At 33.4% G+C, this 24,405-nt stretch overlaps 1 protein-coding gene and 1 pseudogene across 4 annotated transcripts in view; one reads left to right on the forward strand and one right to left on the reverse strand.

Annotated features, from left to right (window-relative positions):
* The window catches only part of LRP1B (LDL receptor related protein 1B), a 1,805,568-nt gene that overhangs the window by 450,197 nt on the left and 1,330,966 nt on the right, over window positions 1-24,405 (reverse strand). For all 4 annotated transcript variants that reach the window (XR_012497488.2, XM_074335779.2, XM_074335774.2 and 1 more), the window contains exons 36-37: window positions 6,264-6,398; window positions 5,561-5,690 (exon numbers count right to left, since the gene is read on the reverse strand). Coding sequence is in view for 3 of the 4 variants with exons in the window: in XM_074335779.2 (XP_074191880.2) it covers window positions 5,561-5,690; window positions 6,264-6,398 (265 nt within the window). In the remaining variant the exon portion in view is untranslated. The remainder of the gene's footprint in view (window positions 1-5,560; window positions 5,691-6,263; window positions 6,399-24,405) is intronic.
* On the forward strand, window positions 17,651-19,417 carry LOC141567901 (serine/threonine-protein phosphatase 2A 56 kDa regulatory subunit epsilon isoform pseudogene; annotated as a pseudogene).

The following is a 24,405-nucleotide window of genomic DNA, read 5'->3' on the forward strand; positions in this document are numbered from 1 at the left end:
TGTCAGACTTACTACATATATGAAGGAAAGAAATCCTTCATTAGAAACAAACCCATTTTCTGTGTATGTATGGGATATTATAGCATTCAAATTATACTTGGTCCTACCACTAGAATAATTATTCGCAGTCCAGCAATCGATCAAATTATTTCCATTGAGGTTATAGGAATTTATTGCTTGGTTATAAATTATAATTTTAAAAGATTTTTAAAATATTGCTACATTGGAAAAGGATTTTATTTTATTTTTTTCAAGTTTACTGTTGTGTATGGATATATTTAATTGAGTCATGTGTCTTACTCTTGGAATTAAACAAAATTACAACCTTCCTCCATCTCAAGATGTGTTGGCATGCATCCACGGGCACTCAGTGGTAGGCAAGAGGCTATACAGGGGTAAGTCAGACTCAACTCAAAATGTTTTTATAAACCTTCTCTCCTAATTTTTCTCCATATTTTTCTCATTATTGTTTATTCTGCCTCTACTTATAGTTCTACCCTTTAAATTTTCATTATTTTACCCTGAAACTGTTAAAAGTGTTTTCATATATGCTTGATATTTTTTATTATTAATTTCTGTAATGTTTAACATTATATATGTATATATGTGAAATGTAAAACACATGTACATACACACATAATGTAGCATAATCTTTGGAGTTTAGCAAAACCTAACTCTCCCACATACCAACTTGAAGACAGTAATATAGTAAAAATTGCTTATTCAGTTTCCTTATGTGTTAAATGCAGAAAATAATAACCACTCTAGGTTTGTGTTGAGCTTTTAAACAGAGTGAAAAGAGACCCACTAGTAAATTTTGAACTAATTACATTCCAAAATAATTATTAGGCCACTACAGGAAGAACAGACTGCAGAACTATAAGGGTAGAAGATGCTACCCTATAATCCAGAAATGTTGGCAAGAGAGACAACCCAGGCTAGTGTGGAAGCAATAAAAATGGTAATAAGTTGGCAGAAGATGAATGCATTTTGAAGCCAAATGTAACACAATTCCTGGTATACTGGCTATGCGGTATGTACAAAAGACACCACAGATGATGCCAAGTGTTTTAGCCTAAGCAACTGAAATAACAGAACTGACCTTAGCCAATGGAGAAGTCATAATTATAGAAAATAAAAAGATTCAGTTCAGTTTTGGACCTGTTAATATTTCTGATGGATCTCTTTCTAGTTACCTATTGCTCCAGAACAAACCACTCCAAATTTAGAGGCTTAAAATAACACTAATTTATTTGCTTATGAATTTGCAATTTCATCAGAGCTCTGAATAAATTCATATCTTCTTCAGGTCAACTGTGGTGACAAGAAGGCTAGGGTGACATACGGCCGGGGACTGGAATCATTTCAAGGCTCACTCACTCAACATGTCTAGCAGTTGGTGCTGGTTATCAGCTCGAAGCTTAGCTAAGTGTTGCTGTTTAGAACAAGTACATGTGGCCTCTGCAAGGCTGCGTGGCTTACTCACAGCAGAGTGGCTGACTTCTAGGAGCATCCCAAGAGAACCTGGTAGAAGTTTTATCTTCTTTTATGATATAGCCTTAGAAGTCACATAGTATCACTTCCATAATAGTCATGGGCCCAACCAAATTCAAGTGTACGACGTCTGACAATTAAGTTCACGAACTTGCCACCATGCACTTACATTGGCCACACTGTACAAACAGCTCAGTAAGGTTTCATAACCTTAGTATATCAGTGTCTCTCGGCTGTGTTCCAGTCAATGTGTGGCGGTGTCTTGCTGAGGGGCCTTCATTACTGTTATTACGTGTTATTCAGTGTCATCACGAGAATATCTGAGCTTGAATCACAGCAATGAACAAACATTAAATTTCTTGTTAAACCTGGCAAAAGTGGAAGTGAAATCAGGGACATGTTAGTCCAAGATTATGGGGATAATGCCATGAAGAAAATGGCAGTGTACAAATGGATTTAAGGTTCTTTTGAGGGGAGAGAATGCATCACTGATGAAGAGAGGTCAGGGCAGCCAGTAACGAGCAGAACGGATGAAAACATTGCAAAAAGTTGTTAAATTATGCCTCAAAATTGTCGGCTGATTGTGAGAAGCATACCAAACCAAGTAAACATCGATAGTGAAACAGGAAAATTTTAACTGAAAATCTTGGCATGAGAAAGGTGTGTACAAAAAAGAGGACTGATGAAAATCAAAGGAGACTCAAAGTTTGCCAAGACTTTTTGGAGAGGCAAGACGATGTTTTGGGCCATGTTATCACTGGTGATGAAACATAGGTGTGACCCTAAATATGACCCTAAAACAAAGCGTCACAGTGAACAATGGAAGTCAGCCAATTCTCCAAGACCGAAAAAGTTCTGTCAGTCCAAATTAAGAGTCAAAATGATATTGGTAACCTTTTTTGGTATCAGACAGATTATTCATTATGAATTTGTACCAACTAGACAGTTAACCAAGTTTACTATTATATTTGGAAGTACTGAAAAGGCTACGTGAAAAAGTTAGACGACCTAAACTTTTCACCAACAATTCATGGCTCTTGCATCACGACAATGCACCAGCTCACACGCCACTGTCTGTGAGGGAGTTTTTAGACAGTAAACAAATAACTTCATTGGAACACCCTCCCTACTCACATGATCTGGCCACCAATTACTTCTTTCTTTACCTGAAGATAAAGGAAATATTGAAAGAAGACATTTTGATGACATTCAGGACATCAGGGTAATACAACGACAGCTCGATGGCCTTTCCAGAAAGAGTTCCAAAACTACTTTGAAGGGTGGACTAGGCACTGGCATCAGTGCATAGCTTCCAAACGGGAATACTTCAAAGGCAACCATAGTGATATTCAGCAATGAGGTATGTAGCACTTTTTCTAGGATGAGTTTGTGAACATAATTGTCAGACCTCATATGAAAGGTATTCCACTTCTCCATTTGGAAAAGAGTCAATGTCGCATTGTAAGAAGAGCATGTGAAATATCAGATATTGTTGCAATTACTTGGGGTATTAAAATCTGCCACAGATCTCTAAATGAAAATGTTGAATATGCAATTGAAAATAAAAAAGCCTAGAATTCAAGAGTGAGGTCTGGTTTGTGTGTATACGTTTCAGAAACCTTAACATTTAGGTGGGATAAGACCACCAAATCAAGAAGAGAAAAATACCAAAGACTGAACCCTGGGGAAACTCTAATATTAATACATCAAAGATAAAAATAACTAAGAAAGAAAAGTGAATGGCTATGACTGCTAAAATAGAACAATTAAGAGAGTTGGTTTCTTCTTCCTCATATTGTCTCTCTGAAATTCACCCTCAAGTTCTTCCCTAATAATAAAAATTGAGTTTGTTCAGATATCCAGTGTATACTGTTTGACTGGGACCTTACTACAGTCTAGGTGATGAAACAGAACTTGTCTAAATATGTCAAGATAATCTCTTCCCTTTGGCTCTTGACTGACCTAAGGTTGGGCATACAACCCATGTCTGGTTAAAGAAAAACAAAAGGATTAACACTAAGACCTTTCTCTTCGCGGATAATACAATATAGCTTAGCAACGAAAGTGTGTTTTGTCCTATTCCTCTCTTCTTTAAGTATAAACATACTCCCTGATCCTATGTCAAGCATGCAACCATAACATCAAGTGTAAAATGAAATATAACTCGGGAAGATGGTAGTTAAAAAAAAGTAGGGAAAATAATAATAATAACAACAACAACAACAACAAACTCCTATAGACTTAACAAACTCTAGTTAAATGTTATGTTATTTGCATCCGAGAACATTCCTAACCAATGATGCTGTTTTCATTTTGATGTTTTAATCTTTCTTTTAGCTCAATGTGGCAAATGTGTTAGCTTCATTTCTCTCTCCTATATTAAACTTGTTTGTTTCCTTTGTACTGTCCTAATATTATGATGTAATTTTACAGCATTTGACAAGAAAGTGAAGCAAGTGATAACATTACAAAAAGCACATATAACATATAATAAATAAGAAGGGTTATAGATTTCCATAAGACTTGACTTGATGTTTCACATAGATTAACTTTATTCTAAATCCATGTTCCTTACACTGATTTGTCTAACACGCCGTTGGGTGACCAACATTTTCTCCACTCCAAAAGGCAGGAGTTCAATTCAATCATAAACTGTCTACTGTTAAAAACAAAACAAATAAAAAGTCTAAGTCAAGTCATACCAGCAATGTAAGGAACACAGTAGTGGAGAGCAATATAAGGATTTATATGAACTACTTCTATATTGTTTTTTTAAGAAAAACAGTTATTAGTCAGCAACTGTTTACCAGCTAGTGTACTAAATTGTAGGGATAGAGAAATAAACCAAACACACATGGCTCTTCTCTCATAGAGTTATAGTGAAAAATAGAGACATTATCCAATCCAGTGAAAAATAGTGCTATTATGCACATAAATTTAAATAAATAAGCATATAATAATATGCAGAATTTATAAAAATGAAAGCACTGGGTGCTTTGGTGTGATATAACAGAACAATCTAAATCTACTTCAAAAGCCAAGGAAGGATACATACAATTTAGCAAGGTGAAAGTAGGAAGGAGAACATTGCAGGTAAAGGGAAGAAGTTGTTCAAAGGCTGGGAGTGGAGAGTATAGGAAATATGAACATATCTGAAAAACTAAGAAGTGCAAAAGAGATTGATTGAGATAGCATGGAGAGAGTAGCAGGAGTTTGAGACTAAGTGTTTATATAGGGCTTTGTTAAGAAGGATTGTGACACAAATTCTGGACATTACACAAAAGTCAATGGGAATCCCTTGAACGTTTTGAAGTAGATTTATGTTAAAAGACAAAAAAATCAACTCTAGCCTTTGGTGAAGTTAGGAGATCAATGGGAAGTTTCTGCAGTGGCAAATGTGTAAGATAAGAACAGATTTAATTAGAGGGGAGGCTATGAAGATGGAGAGTCATGGACTGATGATATTTAGAAGGAAAAAAAAATCTTTAAAGATTCTTGGAAGATTGAATTCATTTCAATTTTTGATATGTAAAGTTTGGGTGACCATAAAACATCCAAATGGGAAAACGGAAATGCCAAAAAGACAGACATATTTATCTGGAAATCAAAGCAAAAAAAAACCACAAAAAACAAAACAAAACAAAGCTTGGGATGAGTATGTTGATTTGGCAATCATAGGTATAAATAGAAATTGGAGCTTTAGAAATATTAAAGAATGAGGTTGGCTAACAAATGGTTATTTCATTTACTCAGGAAATAATTCAGTACCTATTATGTAAATGGTTCTAAAACAGAACTTTAAATTGAGACTCTAGATACATGTTGGTGTACTCTTTTGGATTTATACACACATTAAAGAATTGCATAATATTTTAACCCTATCAAATCTGTACCAAAATATATATGAACAAGTGAAAATAAACATTTTCTTCTGCTTAGATATTTTTGAGTTTTGATTTGAACATTACAACTAAAAATAAATATTAATAAGAATGTCTGGATTTAAAAAATAAAACTTAAGAAAACTCACTTAAAACTCAAAGATATACGAAAATCTTAAAATTACCCTTTCTCTGGGTGCACAGCTATTGATCTTGGTTGATCCAAGCCTTGGGAAATAACTACATAACGGAAAGAGCCATTGAGTCTTGCAACTTCAATTAAGTTGAAACCATGATCTGTCCAATATATGTTACCTAGGAAAAATAGAGATGTGCTTATAATATAGGTGTGAGAAAGAAAATTATTTACTAGGTATGGTTAAAATTAACTTTCTGAGCATTCATATAACTCTTAAGAAGTGATTTATATCCTATATTCTTTTTTAATGAGTGCCTTTCCTAAGCGGAAAGCTGTAAATAAACTAATATGAAATACTTCCTAAATTTCACACATCTGTATTTTAAACCACAGAGTGACACATTATATTAAAAATAAGTTAAACTTCTCTCACTTGGAAAACGAATCTATTTGAACTTTCTATAGACTTCAGGCAATATAACTAACACTTCTGTTTACGTGCCTCATGGAATTCTCAGGAGATTTGGGCCAACTTAACACTACCTAATCTGTTTCTGTATAAAAACACTTATCCAAAGGTTCAGAAGCATAAGAAAGAACAAAATCAAAAGCAACAAGACTATTTACCCCTGTAGCTAGAATTAAAAAAAAAAAAAAAATTGTTATGAGTCAGAAACAGAATTTTTATGAAGCAGATTGAGCCCTTAAAATAGGTGTGAAACAAAAAAAGAAAAAGTCATGAGTTATACCAGCAATCCAGTCAACAGCTATCCCTTCCACTCTTCCCAAGCCATTGGTAATGATATCTTCTTTCCAAGTCTGATCTCTTTTAGCTCGACTAATTTTATTGAAGCCCATGTCTGTCCAGTAGATGGTATCATTTTCTATGGATAAGACAGAAAGAAAAAAAAAAAATACACACAAACACACCATAAAAGGTTTCAATATACATATTAGGACCACGTTGCATCAATATTTGGAGGGTTAATAACCTGGGTATGCTAGAGTATAAGTATTCTTCAAGATAATTCACTAATACAAATAGTAAGAAAGTTATTAAAACAACATGAAAGAACCTAGTCATTTTTTAAAGCATTTTTGAAACATATGTAGAAATGATCTATCCTGCCCTTCATTATTTTTTCTTCAGTGTCCTACTTACTTCAACTCTGTAAATACTTACCTTACCCCACCATGAATTTTCAATCTTGATATCAAATCATGTTATTTTTTACCACATTCTTTTCTCCTCACACCTATACCTGTGTCTGAGTCCTCTAAATACATAGAAAACACTACTGGAGATAATCAACTCAACAAAGTCTCAAAGTAGAGACAGAATGGAAAGAAATATATGGGCATTGCAACTATATCAAGGATGTTTTAAGCATAAGGTCATTCAAAATGTATGAAGCCTTAAAAATCCCTTATCATCCAATTATACCTTCTGAGGTACTAGTTTTCTAAATGTCAACTACAAACCCTTTAGATTATTTTTCAAAATCTCATTGTACAAATGGTCTTTAAAATACTTGAGGAATGGCTTTATGCTATGATAGGGTCTTTAAATAACAGTTCTTTTTGAATATTTGAATGAAAAATGTGTATAAAGATTATAAGTAAAATATACGTGTATGCATGTACATAAAGGGTAGCAATTATAGACCAATGATTTTAAATACAGCCCCCAGAAAAACAGAGGACAAATCATTAAATAATAAATTTGCCACCAACTGAGTAAGTTTTGGGGTAGTGACCTACATGGTCATTTAAAGAGCAAATCCTTTAGGACCAATATAATTTCCCTCTGACACAGTGACAGACTATGGAAATAAAGAAAAATAAATTAGTGTAATAAACAATTTACCAATAAGTTTTGGGATTCTATTTCAAATGAAATACAATCTGAATTATTTTACATATTTGGGAAATGAGTCTAAACATCCCCTGTTCTCAACAATGGTTAAGTCAAGTACACAGTTGTTTGAAGCAGAGCAAAGATAACATTTTCAAATATATATTTAGAAAGCAAGGCCTTGTTTAATATTTCCAATTTTGTAAAAGTATCAGTTGACTGATACTTGTTTTTGTTATTGAAATAGTGAATCAATCAATAAAAATAGGCATTATTTTTGCATAAATATTAAGCATAGACCAAATCTTCCACAAACGTTAGACCCATATATCCAACAGCCTGCTTTGTTTCTCCACTTATACTCTTGATATACAAAAGAAAACTTCTGGATTTTTCCTGAGAAACACTTCTCTTGCAGTCTTCCACCTGGCAGCTTCCCATTCCATGGTGGTATAATGCATGGTACCTCCATCCTTTGTTTCCTGGGCTAAAAACCTCGTATTGTTCTTGACCACTTTTTCTCACACTTCACATCTAATTCATAACCAAAATCTCTCAGATTCAATTTATTGCCAAGTATTCCTGGCTCTTTTTATTCTTCTTTCAAATCATATCCATCATTCAATCACCTCTCACACCCTCTACCGCTTATAATGTAGTCTGATCCACTGTTACCTCTTGCCTGGAGAACTGCAATAACTTCCTAACTTATTTCCCAACTTCCACTTCTGCCTCAGTACTCCCCTTTCCTCGTGAGTCTTTTCTCCAGTTAGACACCATTGTTACCTTTAAAAACAAATAAATAATTTCTCTCCCCTCCACTCAAACTTGCTATTCCCATCTCATCCAAGGTAAAATTAAAGCTCCTCCCATGACCTTCATGATCTATCCACATCCTTCAACCCTCTTTCACATGATAATCTTTCCACTCTCCCCCTCATCCATCCCTAATAACACAGAATTTTCTCTTCCTAAAACAAACCAAATGCTGTTCAGATTAAGCTTCTTTGCATTACTTATCTTTCTGTCTGGAAATGTTTTTTTCTAGATATTTGCATCGGTCTGTCTTAGCTTAAATATCACCCTTCTTACTGAAACTTTCCTTAACTACTCTATAAAAATTATTCCTTTGTTATGTTCTCTCCCCTTTATCAAATCTTTTTTTTTTTTTTTTTTTGCCATAGACTTATCACTGTCAAAAACAATATATTTTTGTGGGTTTGTTTGTTTAGTTTCTGTCTTGTCTCATACGAATACATTTTCTTTGAGGGCTAGGACTTTATTTTGTTCACTACTTTATCCCTGGCACCTAGAATAGTGCCTGGCACATAGTAAGCTCCAAGTAAACATTTGGTGAATAAATGAATGAACACATGTGTTGTGCTGTGTAAAGACTGATTGGGAGGGGATACAAGGAAGACACAGCTCTTATCATGAGACACTTTATAAGCTCATTGAAGAAAAGAAGGTATGCATATGAAAAAAATAAAAAGTAACAGTTCACAATAGTGTAGCATGAGCAGAATATAAGTAGTACAGACAAGCATTTTTGCAGGAGTTCAGAGAAGGCATTTACAACAATCTTTACAAGTATTAGGAAAGAGAACACTAAATTTGTTTGTGACTCTTACTTTTGGATTACTCTCTAATGGCTTTGACAGCCCTGTAAATTTTTTTATTCCATATAATCAGGAAACATTGTTTTTCACATATAATAGTGCACCTTACACATATCTTTATTATCATTTTGAACTGAAATTGAATCATTTCATTTCTCCTTAGAAATAGGCTGTGAGCTATTTCATAAGTAGGAACTGCAATTGACCCATCATTGTCAGTGATGTCACAGGTGCAGTAGACACTTTGTGAATATTTACTTTGTAAATAGTAGATTAATTTGTAATTCTAATGCTATCTCTAAGTGGCTAAGTCCACTAGATCATAGTTCTGAGGAACTGAAAGTTTCCCTGGTATTCTTTCATTAAGAAACTAACATACAATGTGATATATATGACATATTACAGAATTGTACATCTGAAATCTGTGTAAATTTACTAACAATTGTCACCCTAATAAACTTTAATTAAAAAAGGAAATTAATATAATATTGTATGTTAGCTATATTTTAATAAAAAATATTTTTTTAAAAAAGGATATTTGGGAGATCAGTGAGCAAATCAATCATGTGGTGAGCATTAAGGAGGACCAACAGGATGACAGAATTAAATCACTCACGCATATCCAAACCCTCTTTCCTTATGTTTTTTACACATATATTGCACACCCATACACTCTAATTAAACTTATTTCACTAATATATATGTTTTACAATATCTGGAAATATCTTCAAAATAAACATAATTAGGTCAAGAATGTATTAATTAGTAATAGAATCAGGCTGAAAGATGATAAAATTTTACAACAAAATGTAAAGATAAAAAAATAAAATACATATGAAAATGGAAAAGGAGAAAAGATAATCATAACTATGCCCTGACACTTACACAGAACTATGTTTTTCTAACTTTAATTATCCCCATATAACAGATACTTATAGAATTCTTAGTAAGTGCTAAGCATTATTATAGCCTTAGGAGTATGGTAGAGAATGTGACAGTCTCTGTAATCATGAGGTCACTTCTGAAGTTAATTAAAAATAAGCTATCTTAAGATATATGAAAAAAAGATATATGATAATTGGTAATGTATTATACAATTATAGGACTGGAAAATAGAATTTGTAATTTAAGATGATAACAATTACAATTAGCTGTCTACTAATATAATAAGACAAACAGCATAATTGGTAACCATTTTCAAGGGTTACCTTATAGCGACATTGGTGGCCAGCTATTGTTCATTGTAACTACAGTCAGAATTAAAAGCTACATGTTGTCATACTTATATTTGCCTATAAAACAAGGGAGAGGCTTTTTAACACCAGGAAAAGTTAAACTTTTTGAGTTGAACTGATGAAGCATTAACTATCTACAGAGGCTAGATTATGCAGGTCCAATCTGAAAGCAGGAAACAGGAAATACAAGTTTCTTAAAGTACTTTCACTTTAGGTGTCTTTTTTCTTATGATTAATTAAGCAGCACTTAATGATCTAGTGTTGTGAACACACTAGACTCTAGATTTCATGTTACCTTGGGTCGCTAGGTCCTAGAAAATTTGAAATCATACTTCCTGGACTAAATTTATATGCTGTTTCAGGAAACAACATAAAAACATGAAAAAAAAACAATATAATGTATAAAGTTGCTATGCTTCTTTCACCTGATGAAATAAATGTCAGCACACTAGGAAAGTAGTAGACTAAAATGCAGGGAGTCTAGGACTGGGTTCTTATCATTATCCTACCATTTATCATGAGACTGTCACAAAATTACTTTATCTCTTCTGGCTTCACTTTCCTCGTGTGTGTGTGTGTGTGTGTGTGTGTGTGTGTGTGTGATATATATATATATATATATATATATATATATATATATATATATATATATATATATATAGAGAGAGAGAGAGAGAGAGAGAGAGAGAGAGAGAGAGAGAGAGAGATGGGGGAACTAAGAGAAGGTAGATTTTAGATAACTTTCAGGGTCACTTTCACCTCAAATGTTCTAATGTTAAGATTTAAGTTTTCTTAAAATTTAAGGGAATACAGTATCTCAAAGTCCAGTCCAATTTTAGCTGTTACATAGATCTTCTTTTTTGGTTTTCTTTTCTTTTTCATCAAATTTTTGGTCCTTTTAACTACCTCTATTGTCTGAAGCTAAAAAGGATAAAGTATACGCGTACAATTTTACCCAGAACATGATCCTAGTGGCTATTAATCGACATTTTCTTTTTTTCAACTGTACATTTATCCTATTAAATGCCAGCTTGTTAAATTTGATCAAGGATACTACCTGTTGACATTTAAAAAAAAAAAAATATATCATGTTACCCAATGAATCCTTTTTGTGATATCCACAAATTTGATAATTGGCTTTTCTATATCTTTATCCAAGCCAGTGATAAATGTGTTAAAATGGATCAAATATATACTTTTGACATACCAGTGGGCAGCCATTATTCTGACTTTTATCAACATAGTTTCCTGAGTTTTCTATAAATGGTAGCATTCAGTATATACTCTTTAGTCTGACTTCTCTCATTCAATATTACAATTTTAAAATGCATGTTTTTTTGCATGTACGTTGCTTTTCTATGGTGTGAAAAATACCATAAACTATGTACCTATTTTGGATATATAGGTTGTGTTCAATTTCTGACTATTATGAATAATGACATGAACATTCTTGTTCATATCCTTTAGTGGACGTTTGCTATCATTTCTGTTGGGTACATACCCAGAGAGAATTGCTGAATCATAGGACAGCTTTAGTAGGTAAGGCTTATTTTATACATTAATCATCTCAAACAATTCTCTCCTAATTAAAAATCTCTTATATAGACTTTCCACAGCTTTTGTCGAACTCCACCATCCCCTTCACATCTGGCTGATTGAAGCATTAAGACCTTCTAGCACAGATGAAGACTGTTCTAGTACAGAGGCCTATAGTTTTAGTACACATAAAAAATTCTAAAGATTCTATTTCCTGAAACTGATGCAAACATAGTTGATAGTGTTTACCTTGGCAGATAAGAGGCAAATGACTGGCTTCAACTAAGGCATGGCTTTAGAATGTGCTATTCTTAAACAGTAAAGTCAGCTTATTGTTTTCGCTTCCTCCTCAATGACTAATAATTTTTTTTTTTTTTGGTTTTGTTTTTCTTTCTTCACTAGTTCTGAGTAGGTCTGAGAGGTAAAAATCCCAAGATACTGGCTTTTCTTGATGGTTCTTTTTTAAATACTGTAATATATTTCTAAAAGCTCTATATCTTAGAGCATTTGTGTGTACCACATAATGATAGTACTTTGGTCTGTCTAGGATTCTGGGTGAAAAAATAAATGTAACAAACACAACCACAGCTTTGGTAAAAGTAACTAAATCCAACCTTAACTCTGAAAACATTAAAAAATTGTAAATATACCTATTATTATTGTTGTTATTATTATGCTAACAAGAACAAGTGCTATATAGATAAGCAACAACTGTGAAGATGGAAGGAGTTTGTGAATTATTAACTACTGGATTAAAAGGAGCTATAAAGAAAATGAAAGACAGAAGGGAAGGCGGGATGGCAGGAAGAAAGGGAGGGCGTGATGGAGGGAGGAAGAAGGAATCACTTCTATTCTATCATTGGCATAGCCATACCCATCTGCTAATACGTTTTAACAGGGAGTACAGGCATATGAGAAGATTAGAATAAACTGAGGTGTTCTAAAAATATATTTTTTTCTAACTTTTTAACTGGTGCTTGAGGGACAAGTTTCTTCCCTTACCTTTTATCAATATATTGTTGATAATTTAAAACCAGTTTTATCACACTAAGTCTAAATGTGGCTGCAGTTTGGATATAGTACCTAGTGTGAGAAAGACTACTGTGTGTGTGTCTCTCTCTCTCTCTCTCTCTCTCTCTCTCTCTCTCTCTCTCTCTATATATATATATATATATATATATATATATAATAATTGGAAATTACCCCACAATTTATTAATGAGAAAACTTACTATAAATATCCTTTTACAAAAAAAAAAAAAAATACCCTCTGGCAGCAACAAATCTTTCTGGAAGGATCAGAGTTTGGTCACCAGATGTACTAATGAGGCTAGAGTCTAATACTTAGTTCCTAAGGTGATATTTGGTCGATGAAGATATGGAAGCTCAGAATCTGGTTAACATCTAGGAGATGTACTTTGCTCAGTTTTATAAACTAGGATAATTGTATAACTTTTGTAGAAGGTTCTAGTAAATTTTTTTAGAGCTTACATGTAACATACTAAAAAAGTCTAAGTTAAATATACAAGTATTTACTGAAGGACACCTCCCAATTGTGAGTACTAACATTGACAAATTTATTTAGCTTAATTTATCAGATTTCTTTATTTCCATCCAGTTGGACCATTTTACTTTACTTTGTACTTTAAAAATAAAGACAATTATACTCAGTCACAAAAGTATATGTTAACTTATGGGAAAGTCTATATGAAGTGTGCTCTGATTTCTTGATAAACTTCAGGCTTCGGTTCTAGAAGATATTTTATCTATAATTATTCAACTACTGTTAATATTTATTGCACTCTTTATTACCTTATAGAGAAAGGTGTTAAGATTTTGTTTCAGTATTTTTTTAACTTTTGTTATTAAAAACAAACAAGACCTATCTGTATGCAGTCAATAGAAACCGATGATACAGATACCTAAACATAACCTCACTTTAACTCTGATTGTTGGAATTAAGAAGAACACTCTCCTTCGCCATGCCACATCTCCAGTCACCAACTTTTTCTTAGACTTTAATTATCTAATACTACTTTGAGATGAGTTGGTTGCACATACCTTTCTTTATTTGAAGCCAGAAATAGAAACATTCTCTATGTTTTTTATTTTCATTTTCAGCAGTGACCTTAACAGATAGGCCCAGAAATATAATTGCTTGTACATTTACAAAGGCTGTCTTAAGAGCATTCAATTCATTAATTCCTCTAGCTTAGCTAAGATAGTGGTTTCCAAACTGATTTTTATTCTACCACTTTGACAGATATGGCAGTTGCTTCTAACCCAAACCTTATTTTTGCTCTTTCAAAAATCACCTCTAAATTTTAGAAAGAAACTTTCTCATATCACTCTATTTCCCAATCATCATGAGTCTCAATGCAATGTTTTATTCCTGTTCTGTGTCATTTCAAACCAGACACCAAATTTAGTCCTTTTTCCCTAATCCACTTATTTTTCTCCCACTCCCACTCAGATATATTCAAACAGACAGGAAGTACAAACAATGCAACAGAGTTTATGGAAGCATGGGATGTGGAGATTTATTATAACAACATCAGAACTAGAAACTGAAAATCACATGTCCTTATTGTAAAAGGTTCCTTGGTCTCACACATCACGGGTGATTTTTCAGTGGCAGCTTCATATGTCGCCCTAGCCTCACAGGTACCCACAGCTCCTCTCCTGCCTTCCCATCTCATCCCCTCTCATCTCAATGTATCATTCCCTCCCCTTTCTGATTACTCAAAAAGAAGCCCTCTTCAACCATTGCGCCCAACCTCAGCAACAGGTCTGCTTTTACATAGTTCAAATTCAGTAACCCTCAAATGGCTTCCCATTACAATTGTTTGTTATAGTTTAAAGGGAAAAAACAAAACAAAAACAAATACAAAGATGAAGCCATACCTCAGGGATTTTACATTGCTTAGTCTTGGGGTAGTGTCCAGGTTGATAATCACTAGTTAACCCATCACTGGTATAAATAAGAATGTCTGTTATTTAACAGGGTCCATGATCTTGTGAAGAGGATTTGTATTATAAAATGCTACTCTGATCCTATTACATCCCACCCCCATCCCCATTATAATCTCATTGCTATTAATGGCTCTCTACTAAAGGGATTTTCAAGGAGAAAAAGGCTTGACATAGTCTCTAGAATATTGGATTTGGGGATTTTCCCCCCTCTAGTAGGGTGAGGCCTTTAACCTGAAAAAAAAAAAAAAAAGAAAAAAGAAAAAAAGGAAAAAACACTGAAAAACAAACTAAAAATTGTTCAATTGATTCTGATAGGCCACTGGTCCAGACTTTTTAGAAATCACTGTTCTTCATCTATACCCGAATCAAGCTAAGTCAAAAGGCAGCTTACAGGAAGATTACTTTACTTTGTTCTTTCTCTATTTCTGATAGGCTCACTTTGATTGAACTACAGATGTGTCCTATGCCACAGGTATATATTCTTTACTTTATTTTTTCTCTTTTAATTATATAGATATTGTGAGCTCTGAAACAGATCGTATTTCTCTTTGTACTGGTTAATGGTTAAATTAAAATTAGTTAACTAAATTAGTTAAATAGCAATATAAATTTACTTCCAACTTCTAGCAAGAAATATAGAATTTTACAATGTACATTTGAGTCTAGTTTCCTGTTAGTTTTCCCCTATTTTTCCCCTTAGCACTCATTTCCCCCATCTTAAGTGTTCATCTTATTGCAATTACTGCATTTTTGGAAGCTACATGAAATATTTTTTTGAATGATATATCTATCTATCTATCTATCTATCTATATATATATATATATATATAGACATACATATATTATTGTAACATATCAAATCACATGCTATACACAAGTGACATCAAAGTTGGATATACACACTGTAGAGAATATTTAGGAAAATCAAGAAAATCCAAGACACTGCAAGAAATGTTAAAATTGTGTTTTTACTTTTTTGTTCCTCATCCTTTAAGAGTCCTGGCTGGGTATATATTTTATAATGTATTAAATCATAATATTTAAGATAATAATATATATTATTTATAAGTAATTTATTCATAAAATAAACAAACATATATATTTAAGTTAAGTCTTTCTTTTAACTAGTATGTTGTACAATAAAAAAGAAAGGCTTTAGTACTACTGGTGCAGCTACTACTTTCCAATCATGCCCTATTTGGGTGCAGTATGTGCCAACACACACCAGTTGATGTCTCTGGAGCAGACCTTGATAGTTATAAACTGAGAGGAAAGCAGTCAGTCAAGGTCATCAGGAAAGACTTCACTGGAGAGGTGAGACTTTGGCTGAAACTTAAAGACTGGTTACATTTGGATTAAGAATGCAGTGTAGTTCATAGAAACCTATAAAGAACCAATTTAATAAAAGTGGCCATCTTCATAATAGTAGGGAGGGTCAAACAGGTCATTTTAGGAAAAGTGGTGAGCAAGAACTACGATGGTAGCCCGTTCTGGATCCATCAGATGCTTGCCTGGGTGCAGATATGAATTAAGTTGTACTTTCTATTCTTTTCCAACTTTGAAAACATTTATTCAAACATTCTGTAGGCTAATAAGGACCCGAGTGTTTGAAATTCCATATTAAAAGGGATTCAATAATAAAGTGCTAATGAATTACATTTGTTTCTTTCATTTTGAGAAAGGCAAACCAATACAAATGCTAATGGCCAATTTTCTTATAGCAACAAATCACTAAGAACACCATCCTTGTGAATAAATAAATTGAATCTGCAGCCTTCAAAGATTTTAGATATCTTAATCCCTTTAAGATACAATGTTATGAACCCTTATATAATATACATTCTGTTTTAAATTACTATTTTATGAAATAAGAAATATATGTTTGTCTACCTTTAGTGTCCTGAAGGAAATTTGCATTCAATATACTTTTTATAAAAGCAATTCCATTTTCAAGTTTTGAATTGTTTCCTCTCAGGGTAACAAAAAGAATCTTTCACATTTTCTTAAGCATTCACTGTTTTTTTCCTCTTCAAAGGAATTGCCCTGTGCTGTTTCTCACATGCATTAAGTTAGTTCTCACAGCCCTTGTATGCCTAATTTTGACTTTCAAGTAGCATATGAGAACAAAAATGTGCTGTCACACTCTCATATCATTCAGATTAGAAGAGGACTGATAGCAGCTCCAAGGAGAAATTGTTTTAATTTATTCTGTTTTGAACTTCCAAAGCTAAGCTGTAAAACTAAGACAGCATGTTGAATAGATGTATCTTCAGGGGACACCTACTCAGACATTTCTTTAGGAAACCATTCACCTGTTTCAGAAAACACTGTCATTCTATTTTATTTTTGAATGGAGAAAAGACAGAAATCTTGTTCCTCAAATGTTTGGTTTCTATGCTATGCCTCAAATTACTAAATCAGACAAAGATGGAGTGCACACCTTAAAAACAGAGGTTGTCCCAGCAAATATGTTTGACTCTTTTTGTTTTTTTTTCCAAATTTATCATCATGAAGACAGGAATTTACCCTAATAGCTAAAGGCTTAGATACTGTGTTCGGATTTTCTGAGTTAGAAATCTCAGCTCTAGTACTCTGTGGCTCTATGACAAGGGCAAGTTACTTAATCATTCTGTTCAGCTTCCCAATAGGTAAATTGGGAATGACAGAGTTGCTGTGAGAATTAAATAAATTAATGTTTGTTAAAGCACTTAATGCCTAGTACAAAATCAATATAATAAAGTATCAGCTCAGCTATTAAAAATAAAAAAAACACAAATTATGATATGCCAAATTGAAAAGTATACTACCTGATAAATTTAGTAATTTTATATGCTTTTGAAGTTTTAACATGATTTTAGCTTGACATGCAATTTTTATCAATTTAAAACTAAAAAGAAAAACTTCCTCGCAGCCAACATCATGTCCCGAGCAAGGAGCAGAGGCACCGCCCTCCGGGAATGTGAGCAAGGAGCGACCTGCGGACCCCTTAAAGGGTAGGTGCTGATTTGAGGCGCCCCACCGGCGGGGTAGGATCGTGAGACCGCTGCCACCGGGCTCCAGGAGCACTGAGGTTCACGTCTGGCTGTAAGGCCCAGAGGTGCCGACGGCGCGAAACCAGAGGGTCGCTGCGCCCACACAGCTGTCGCCCGGGCCCCTGGCTGCTGTCCAGACCTCTCCCCAAGCCCCTACTCCCACTCCACAAGTCCCATCCTGCCTTCGGTCCCAGCTGCGGGACTCTTGCCCATGTCCGGCCTCTCACAACCAAGATCATCTGTGGATTTCCTCCCAGAATCTGCAAGGAGGGATGTGTCCTCAACACCAACTCCTCCTCCATTAGTGCACAAAATATATTTTCTCCAAAGTCCGTCAAAAACCAAGACAGAAGGCATTGCACAGTTCCTCACAATTCAGGTCTCAAAGCAAGCCCTGAGTTACCGCCTTTGCCACTGCTGAAAGGCGTGCCACCCTCAGAGCAGCCTGAAGTTCCTAAAGAAACTTCTGCAGAGCTATGTCATTTCTGACTTAGTGGACAGACTATCTGATCTTACAATGAAAGAATACAAGTGTTCTACTCTTAATGAGCTGGTGGACTACATTACAAGAAGGAGCCGCTGTTTGACAGAGCAGACATCTCCTGAAGTAGTTAGAATGGTATCATGCAATATATTCAGAACTCTCCCTCCTAGTGACAGCAACGGCTTTGATCCAGAAGAAAATGAATAACTTTGAGGCATCACGGCCATACTTACAGCTTGTATATAAATGTTTCATATGAAGTTTGGAGAGCCAAAATTCAAACCAGCTCTGATAAAAACTACATAGATCACAAATTTGTATTTTGGAGCTATTTGAGAGCAAAACCCTCAGGAATCCTTAAAAACAGTTTTATCCAGAATGTATGGCAAGTTTCTTGGTCTTAGAGTACTCTATCCAGAAACAGATCAACAATATTTTTCTAAGGTTTGTTTACGAAACAGTACTCTTCAATGGTGTAGCAGAACTGCTAGAAATATTAGCAAGTAAGATCAATGGTTTTGCTTTACCTCCTAACGCAGAACACAGTTTCTATTGAGTGTTAATCCCTTCACATACTGTCAGGAGCTTATCACTCTTCTATGCTCAGCTGGCATATTGCATATACACTTTCTAGAAAAAGATCCTTCACTAACAGAACCAGCTATTAGGGGGTTAATTACATTTTGGGCCAAAACATGTAGTCAAAAATAGGTCACGTCCCTTGGGGAGTTGGAAAAATATACTGGATGTGTGATTGAACCTTCACAATTTGTTAAAATTCAAGAAACTTTGTTTAAACAAATTGCCAAATGAGTATATAGCCCCCATTTTCAGGTGGCAGAAAGGGCACTCCATTACTGGAATAATGAACATATCACAGGTTTCACAGAAGAAAACTCTAATGTAATCTTTCCCATCATGATTCCCAGTCTTTATAGGTTTTCAAAAGAATATTGGAATCTGGCTACCATGGCATTAGTGTGCAGTGTGTTAAAGGCATTTATGGAAATGAACAGCACCATGTTTGATGAGCTGACAGCCACATACAAGTCAGATTGTCAGCATGAGAAAAAGAAAAGGAGTGTGAAGAATTGTGGAAAAAAAACTGGAGGATCTGTGGAGTTGAAGAGAGGTCTTAGATGTGATGGGATAATTTCAACTTTAAAATAATGACAACATTACTAACCTGTTGAGTCACACATTTATGTAGAAGATGTAGCAACAGTTTTCTGTATTGTGCAACTTTACAGTAGATTTCACATTTGTTTCATTATTACAACAGCTTTGTGTGAACCTGTCTCTAAGTAAAGGAAAAAAAATAATAAGGACTTCAATCTAGTTTGGACAGTAAATGGACTTACCAGAACTTTGCAAACATATTATTATTCTAACCCTCTTTAAAAACAAGTTGTGCTCAGAGATCTACTTTTAACAGTTGCTGCTAAAAGTCCATTATTGGGAGTTCCTTATTTATCATTAGCAGAGAATATGAAATAATTTTCAAATGGGAACAATCTTAAATTTAGCTTGCCTTTCTGCTAAGTTGTTAAATGTATTTATAGTAAAGGATGAAAAAAAAAGAAAAAGACTGTCATCTCCATATGTTTGTATGACATCCTCCACTGGATAAGTTAAATGTAATTTGACATTTCTTTCTTTTGCATGTCTTCATGAGTTGGATGTCCACATGGAATGGGACTATGGCTTTTATAAAAGTCCCTGATAAAAGTTTTGTTTACTGCAGTGGACATCTTTCCAGTAAACATGTAGCCCTGTTACTCCTTCAGTTTTAATATTAGGAGTAAAAGAGAAGAGGTGATAAACATAGTAGGGGAGGGAATTTTGGATTCATGCATGAATTTATGGTGAATCCAAATTGATGTCCTGAATTCCTTTGAAAACAAGCACAGGGACATCAGAGGTTTCAGTACCTGACCGGTATTAGTTGCTTATATCATTGAACACATATACCAGATGTGTTTTAGAAATGGCAGAAAACATCCTTTTGAACCATTTTAAAATCAGAAAGACAAACACTAAATAGCACAACCATGAAACTGATCATCAGGATTGCAAATATAATTGAGAGTAGAGGTGAGCAAATAGCTTGGACTGTTGAATTTGTTGCCTTAATTTTTAATACTATGTATTATAAAGTATTCCAGCAAAAGAAGATATAGCTTCTGGAAAAACAAGCAAACATGTTACAGTGTTTTTTTGTAACTTCTGTTTCTATATCTCCTCATAGGGCCAGCACTGTGTATAGGTGGACAGGATATAGGATAAATGTTATTATGCATTCTGAATGGGACGCATATTCCTAACTACTGTATTTGATACCAAAAGAGGTTCTACAAATACTACTGAAAATAATCTGGGAATTCCTAATGTCCTGAGTATTAATAATAAAGTTTAAAAATGCTTTTATAGCAAAAAAAATAAAACTAAAGGGAAAATATTTTGGTATTTCCTTTGAAAAGGAGAAAAACTCTACTTTTAATTAATCTCATCCAAGAAAATAACAAAATATATGGAAAATATCTTTAAAAATAAACAATCAGATATTTTTATATATTTCCAAAGTCACTGTCTATAATTTTCTTATGGTTTGGTGGTTGCCAGAGGGTAAGGGGGGTGGGAGATGAGGGTAAGGGGGATCGAATATATGGTGATGGAAGGAGAACTGACTCTGGGTGATGAACACACAATGGGATTTATCGATGATGTAATACAGAATTGTACACCTGAAATCTATGTAATTTTACTAACAATTGTCACCCCAATAAATTTAATAAAATTTAAAAAAAAAAAGTTAACATTGATTTGGATGCACCGTGGAATCTCATATTTTCACAAAGGCAAAATTAAGTTTAATATTAAAAGTTACACAGGAAATTTGCTGTAAAAAGTACTTGAAAGTGTCAGTGTTTATTTATTAGGGGCAGGACAAAAACTTTTTTTTTAATTTCAGGATAAGAAAAAGTTATTAAAATTATTAAAGAATCTATAAAATTTATGTTTTCAAAGGTCTTTTAAGTGTCTATGTGTATCATTAAATTCAATGACAGATACCTATATACAAATCTTATGACATGATTATGTTTTAGTTTGACTACTATGATTCAATCATAGCTAATATGATTGATAAAACAGTACATAATTGTGCTCTTCTTGGTCTTTCATAAAAAGAAAAATAATGATTCATTTTTGTGAAGAAATTTGTGCTAAAAATAAAAAACAAGGTAAATCAGGACTTTTTTATTGAGGGTCATATGTATTATAGTGGATACAAAAATGACTAAGAAGCCTCCTTCAAGTTTCCAAGAGAATCAATCACCTACCCTCTTGTAAGTACTTGGTAGCCATATACATTGCCTATCGTTTTACAGTAAATTGCCGTATTGTTCAACCTATATTAAAGGAAGGCTCCATATTCTCTTCCTACTTAGCTCCTCAGAAGCCAGTGCAATACTATGGACTGTATAGATACAAAAGCTCAGCAAATGAATGATCAAGCATTACTGTATGCATTCTTTCCATCAGAAAGTTCAAAGTCAACGTGTCATAAGTATCTATACCCCCAATACAGAAGCATCTAATTATATAAAGTAAATATTAACAGACATAAAGGGAGAAATTCATAGTAATACAATAATGGCAGGGGATTTTAACACCTCACTCGCATCAAGAAAGAAAATTAATATGGAAATAAAGGACTTAAATGTCACATCAGATCTCGTCAAGTTAACATTTTAAAACATTTCATCCAAGAACTGCAGAAGACACATTTTTTTTCAAGTGCACATTAAACATTCTCTAGGATAAATCACATATGATGCCATAAAAGATGCCTTAATATATTACAAAGACTGAAGTCATATCAAGCACCTTTTCTGACCACAATGGCATGAAACTAGAAATCAACTATAAGAAGACAATTGACAAGTGATTATATATATATATATATATATATATATATATATATATATATATATATATATATGCATACATATATATATACACATACATACATACAGGTAGATAGCTTGATAGACAGATATATAGGAGAGACTAAACAGCATGCTATGAAATCAAACAGAAAATCAAAAACAACCTTAAGACAACTGAAAGTGAAAACACAACTTTTCAAAATTGATGGGTTATAGCTAAAGCAGTTCTAAGAGCAAAGTGCATAGCTTTACAGGCCTACCTCAAAAAAATAATAAATATCCCCAATAAACAATTTAAAATTACACCGAAAGAAACTAGAAAAAGAACAAACAAAACCCAAAGTAAAGAAATAATGATCAGAGTGAAAATAAACAAAATAAAAATTTTAACAAACAATAAAAAAGATCAGTGAAACTAACAGTTGGTTATTTGAAAAAAGGTAAACAAAATTGACAAACCTTAAAAATTTATCAAGAAAAAACAGAGAGCCCAAGTAAATAAAACATAAATTAAGTTACAACCAACACCACAGAGATAAACGGAATCATTAAAGAATACTACGAACAGTTATATACCAACAAACTTGACAATCTAAAAGAAATGCATAAATTTCTAAAAGCATATAACCTTCCAAGACATAACTGAGATAAAACAGAAAATATAAACAGACAAATTACTAGCAATGACAATGAAGCAGTAATTAAATCAACTCCCACAACTAAAACTCTAGGACCAGACGGATTCAAAGGTGAATTCTATGAAACATTTATAGAAGAATTAACAGCTATCCATCTTAACCATTTCAAAAAAACAAAGAGAAAGGAATGCTTTCAAATTAATTCTATGAAGCCAGTATCACCCTGATTAAAAAAAAAAAAAAAAAAAAAATTACAGGCCAAAATCTCAGTGAATATAGATGCAAAAATTCTCAACAAAATATTAGCAAACCAGATTTAACAGTACGTTAAAAGTATTATACACCATTACCAAGTGGGATTTATCTCAGTTATGGATGCAAGGATAGCTCAACACCATAAGTCAATGTGCTACATCACATTAACAGAATGGAAGATAAACAATCATATGATCATCTCAATACATGCAAAAAACTATTTGTCCAAATTTAACATCATTTTTATGATAAAAAACTCCCAGCAAAGTGGGTATAGAAAGGACATACCTCAACGTAACAAAGGCTATACAAATATATGACAAATCCACAGGTAATACGTGCTCAATGGTGAAAAGCTGAAAGCCTTTCCTTTAAGACTTTCCTCTAGAAAAGGATGTCCACTATCATCACTCCTATTCAACCCTGTATTGGAAGTGCTAACCACATCAATCAGAGAAGAAAAAGGAAAAAAAAAAAAAAAAGGCATCCAAATCAGAAAGGAAGAAGTAATATTTGCACTATTGGCAGAAGACATGATACTATATTTAGAAAACAGTAAAGGCTGCACCAGGAAAATAAATAAATAAATAAAATTTAAAAAACTATATATATACCTAGATATAAAGATATACAGATATCTATATAGAGATATAGACATATAGATACATACATACACACACACACACACACACACACACACACACCTATATATATATATACATAAATGTGTATATATATATATATATATATATATATATTGGGGCGGCCGGATGGCTCAGTTGGTTAGAGCATGAGCTGTTAATAACACTGCTGTCAGTTCAATTCCCGCATGGGATGGTGGGCTGCTCCCCCTGCAATAAAGATTGAAAAACAGCCACTGGACTTGGAGCTGAGCTGCGCCCTCCACAACTAGACTGAAGTACAATGACTTGAGTTAGAGCTGACAGGCCCTTGGAAAACACAGTGTTCCCCAACTAAAGGGAAAAAAAAATATGTGTATATATACATATATATATATATATATATATATATATATATATATATATATATATGTATATATATGACTAATAAATGAATTCAGTAAAGTTGCAGGAAACAAAATCAATATACAAAAATCTGTTTTGTTTCTGTACAACAATGATAAATAATTAGAAGGAGAAATTAACAAAATCTAACTTATAATTGCATCCAAATAATTACTTAGGAATAAATTTAACCAGGTGAAAACTATAAGACATTGAAAAAAGAAATTGAAGAGCATAAAATAAATGGAAGAATATGTCATGATAATGAATTAGAAGGATTAATGTCATTA

Source organism: Rhinolophus sinicus, chromosome 17 (genome assembly GCF_057876585.1).
Source record: "Rhinolophus sinicus isolate RSI-liver-muscle chromosome 17, RSI-T2T, whole genome shotgun sequence".
NCBI classification, from domain to species: domain Eukaryota; kingdom Metazoa; phylum Chordata; class Mammalia; order Chiroptera; family Rhinolophidae; genus Rhinolophus; species Rhinolophus sinicus.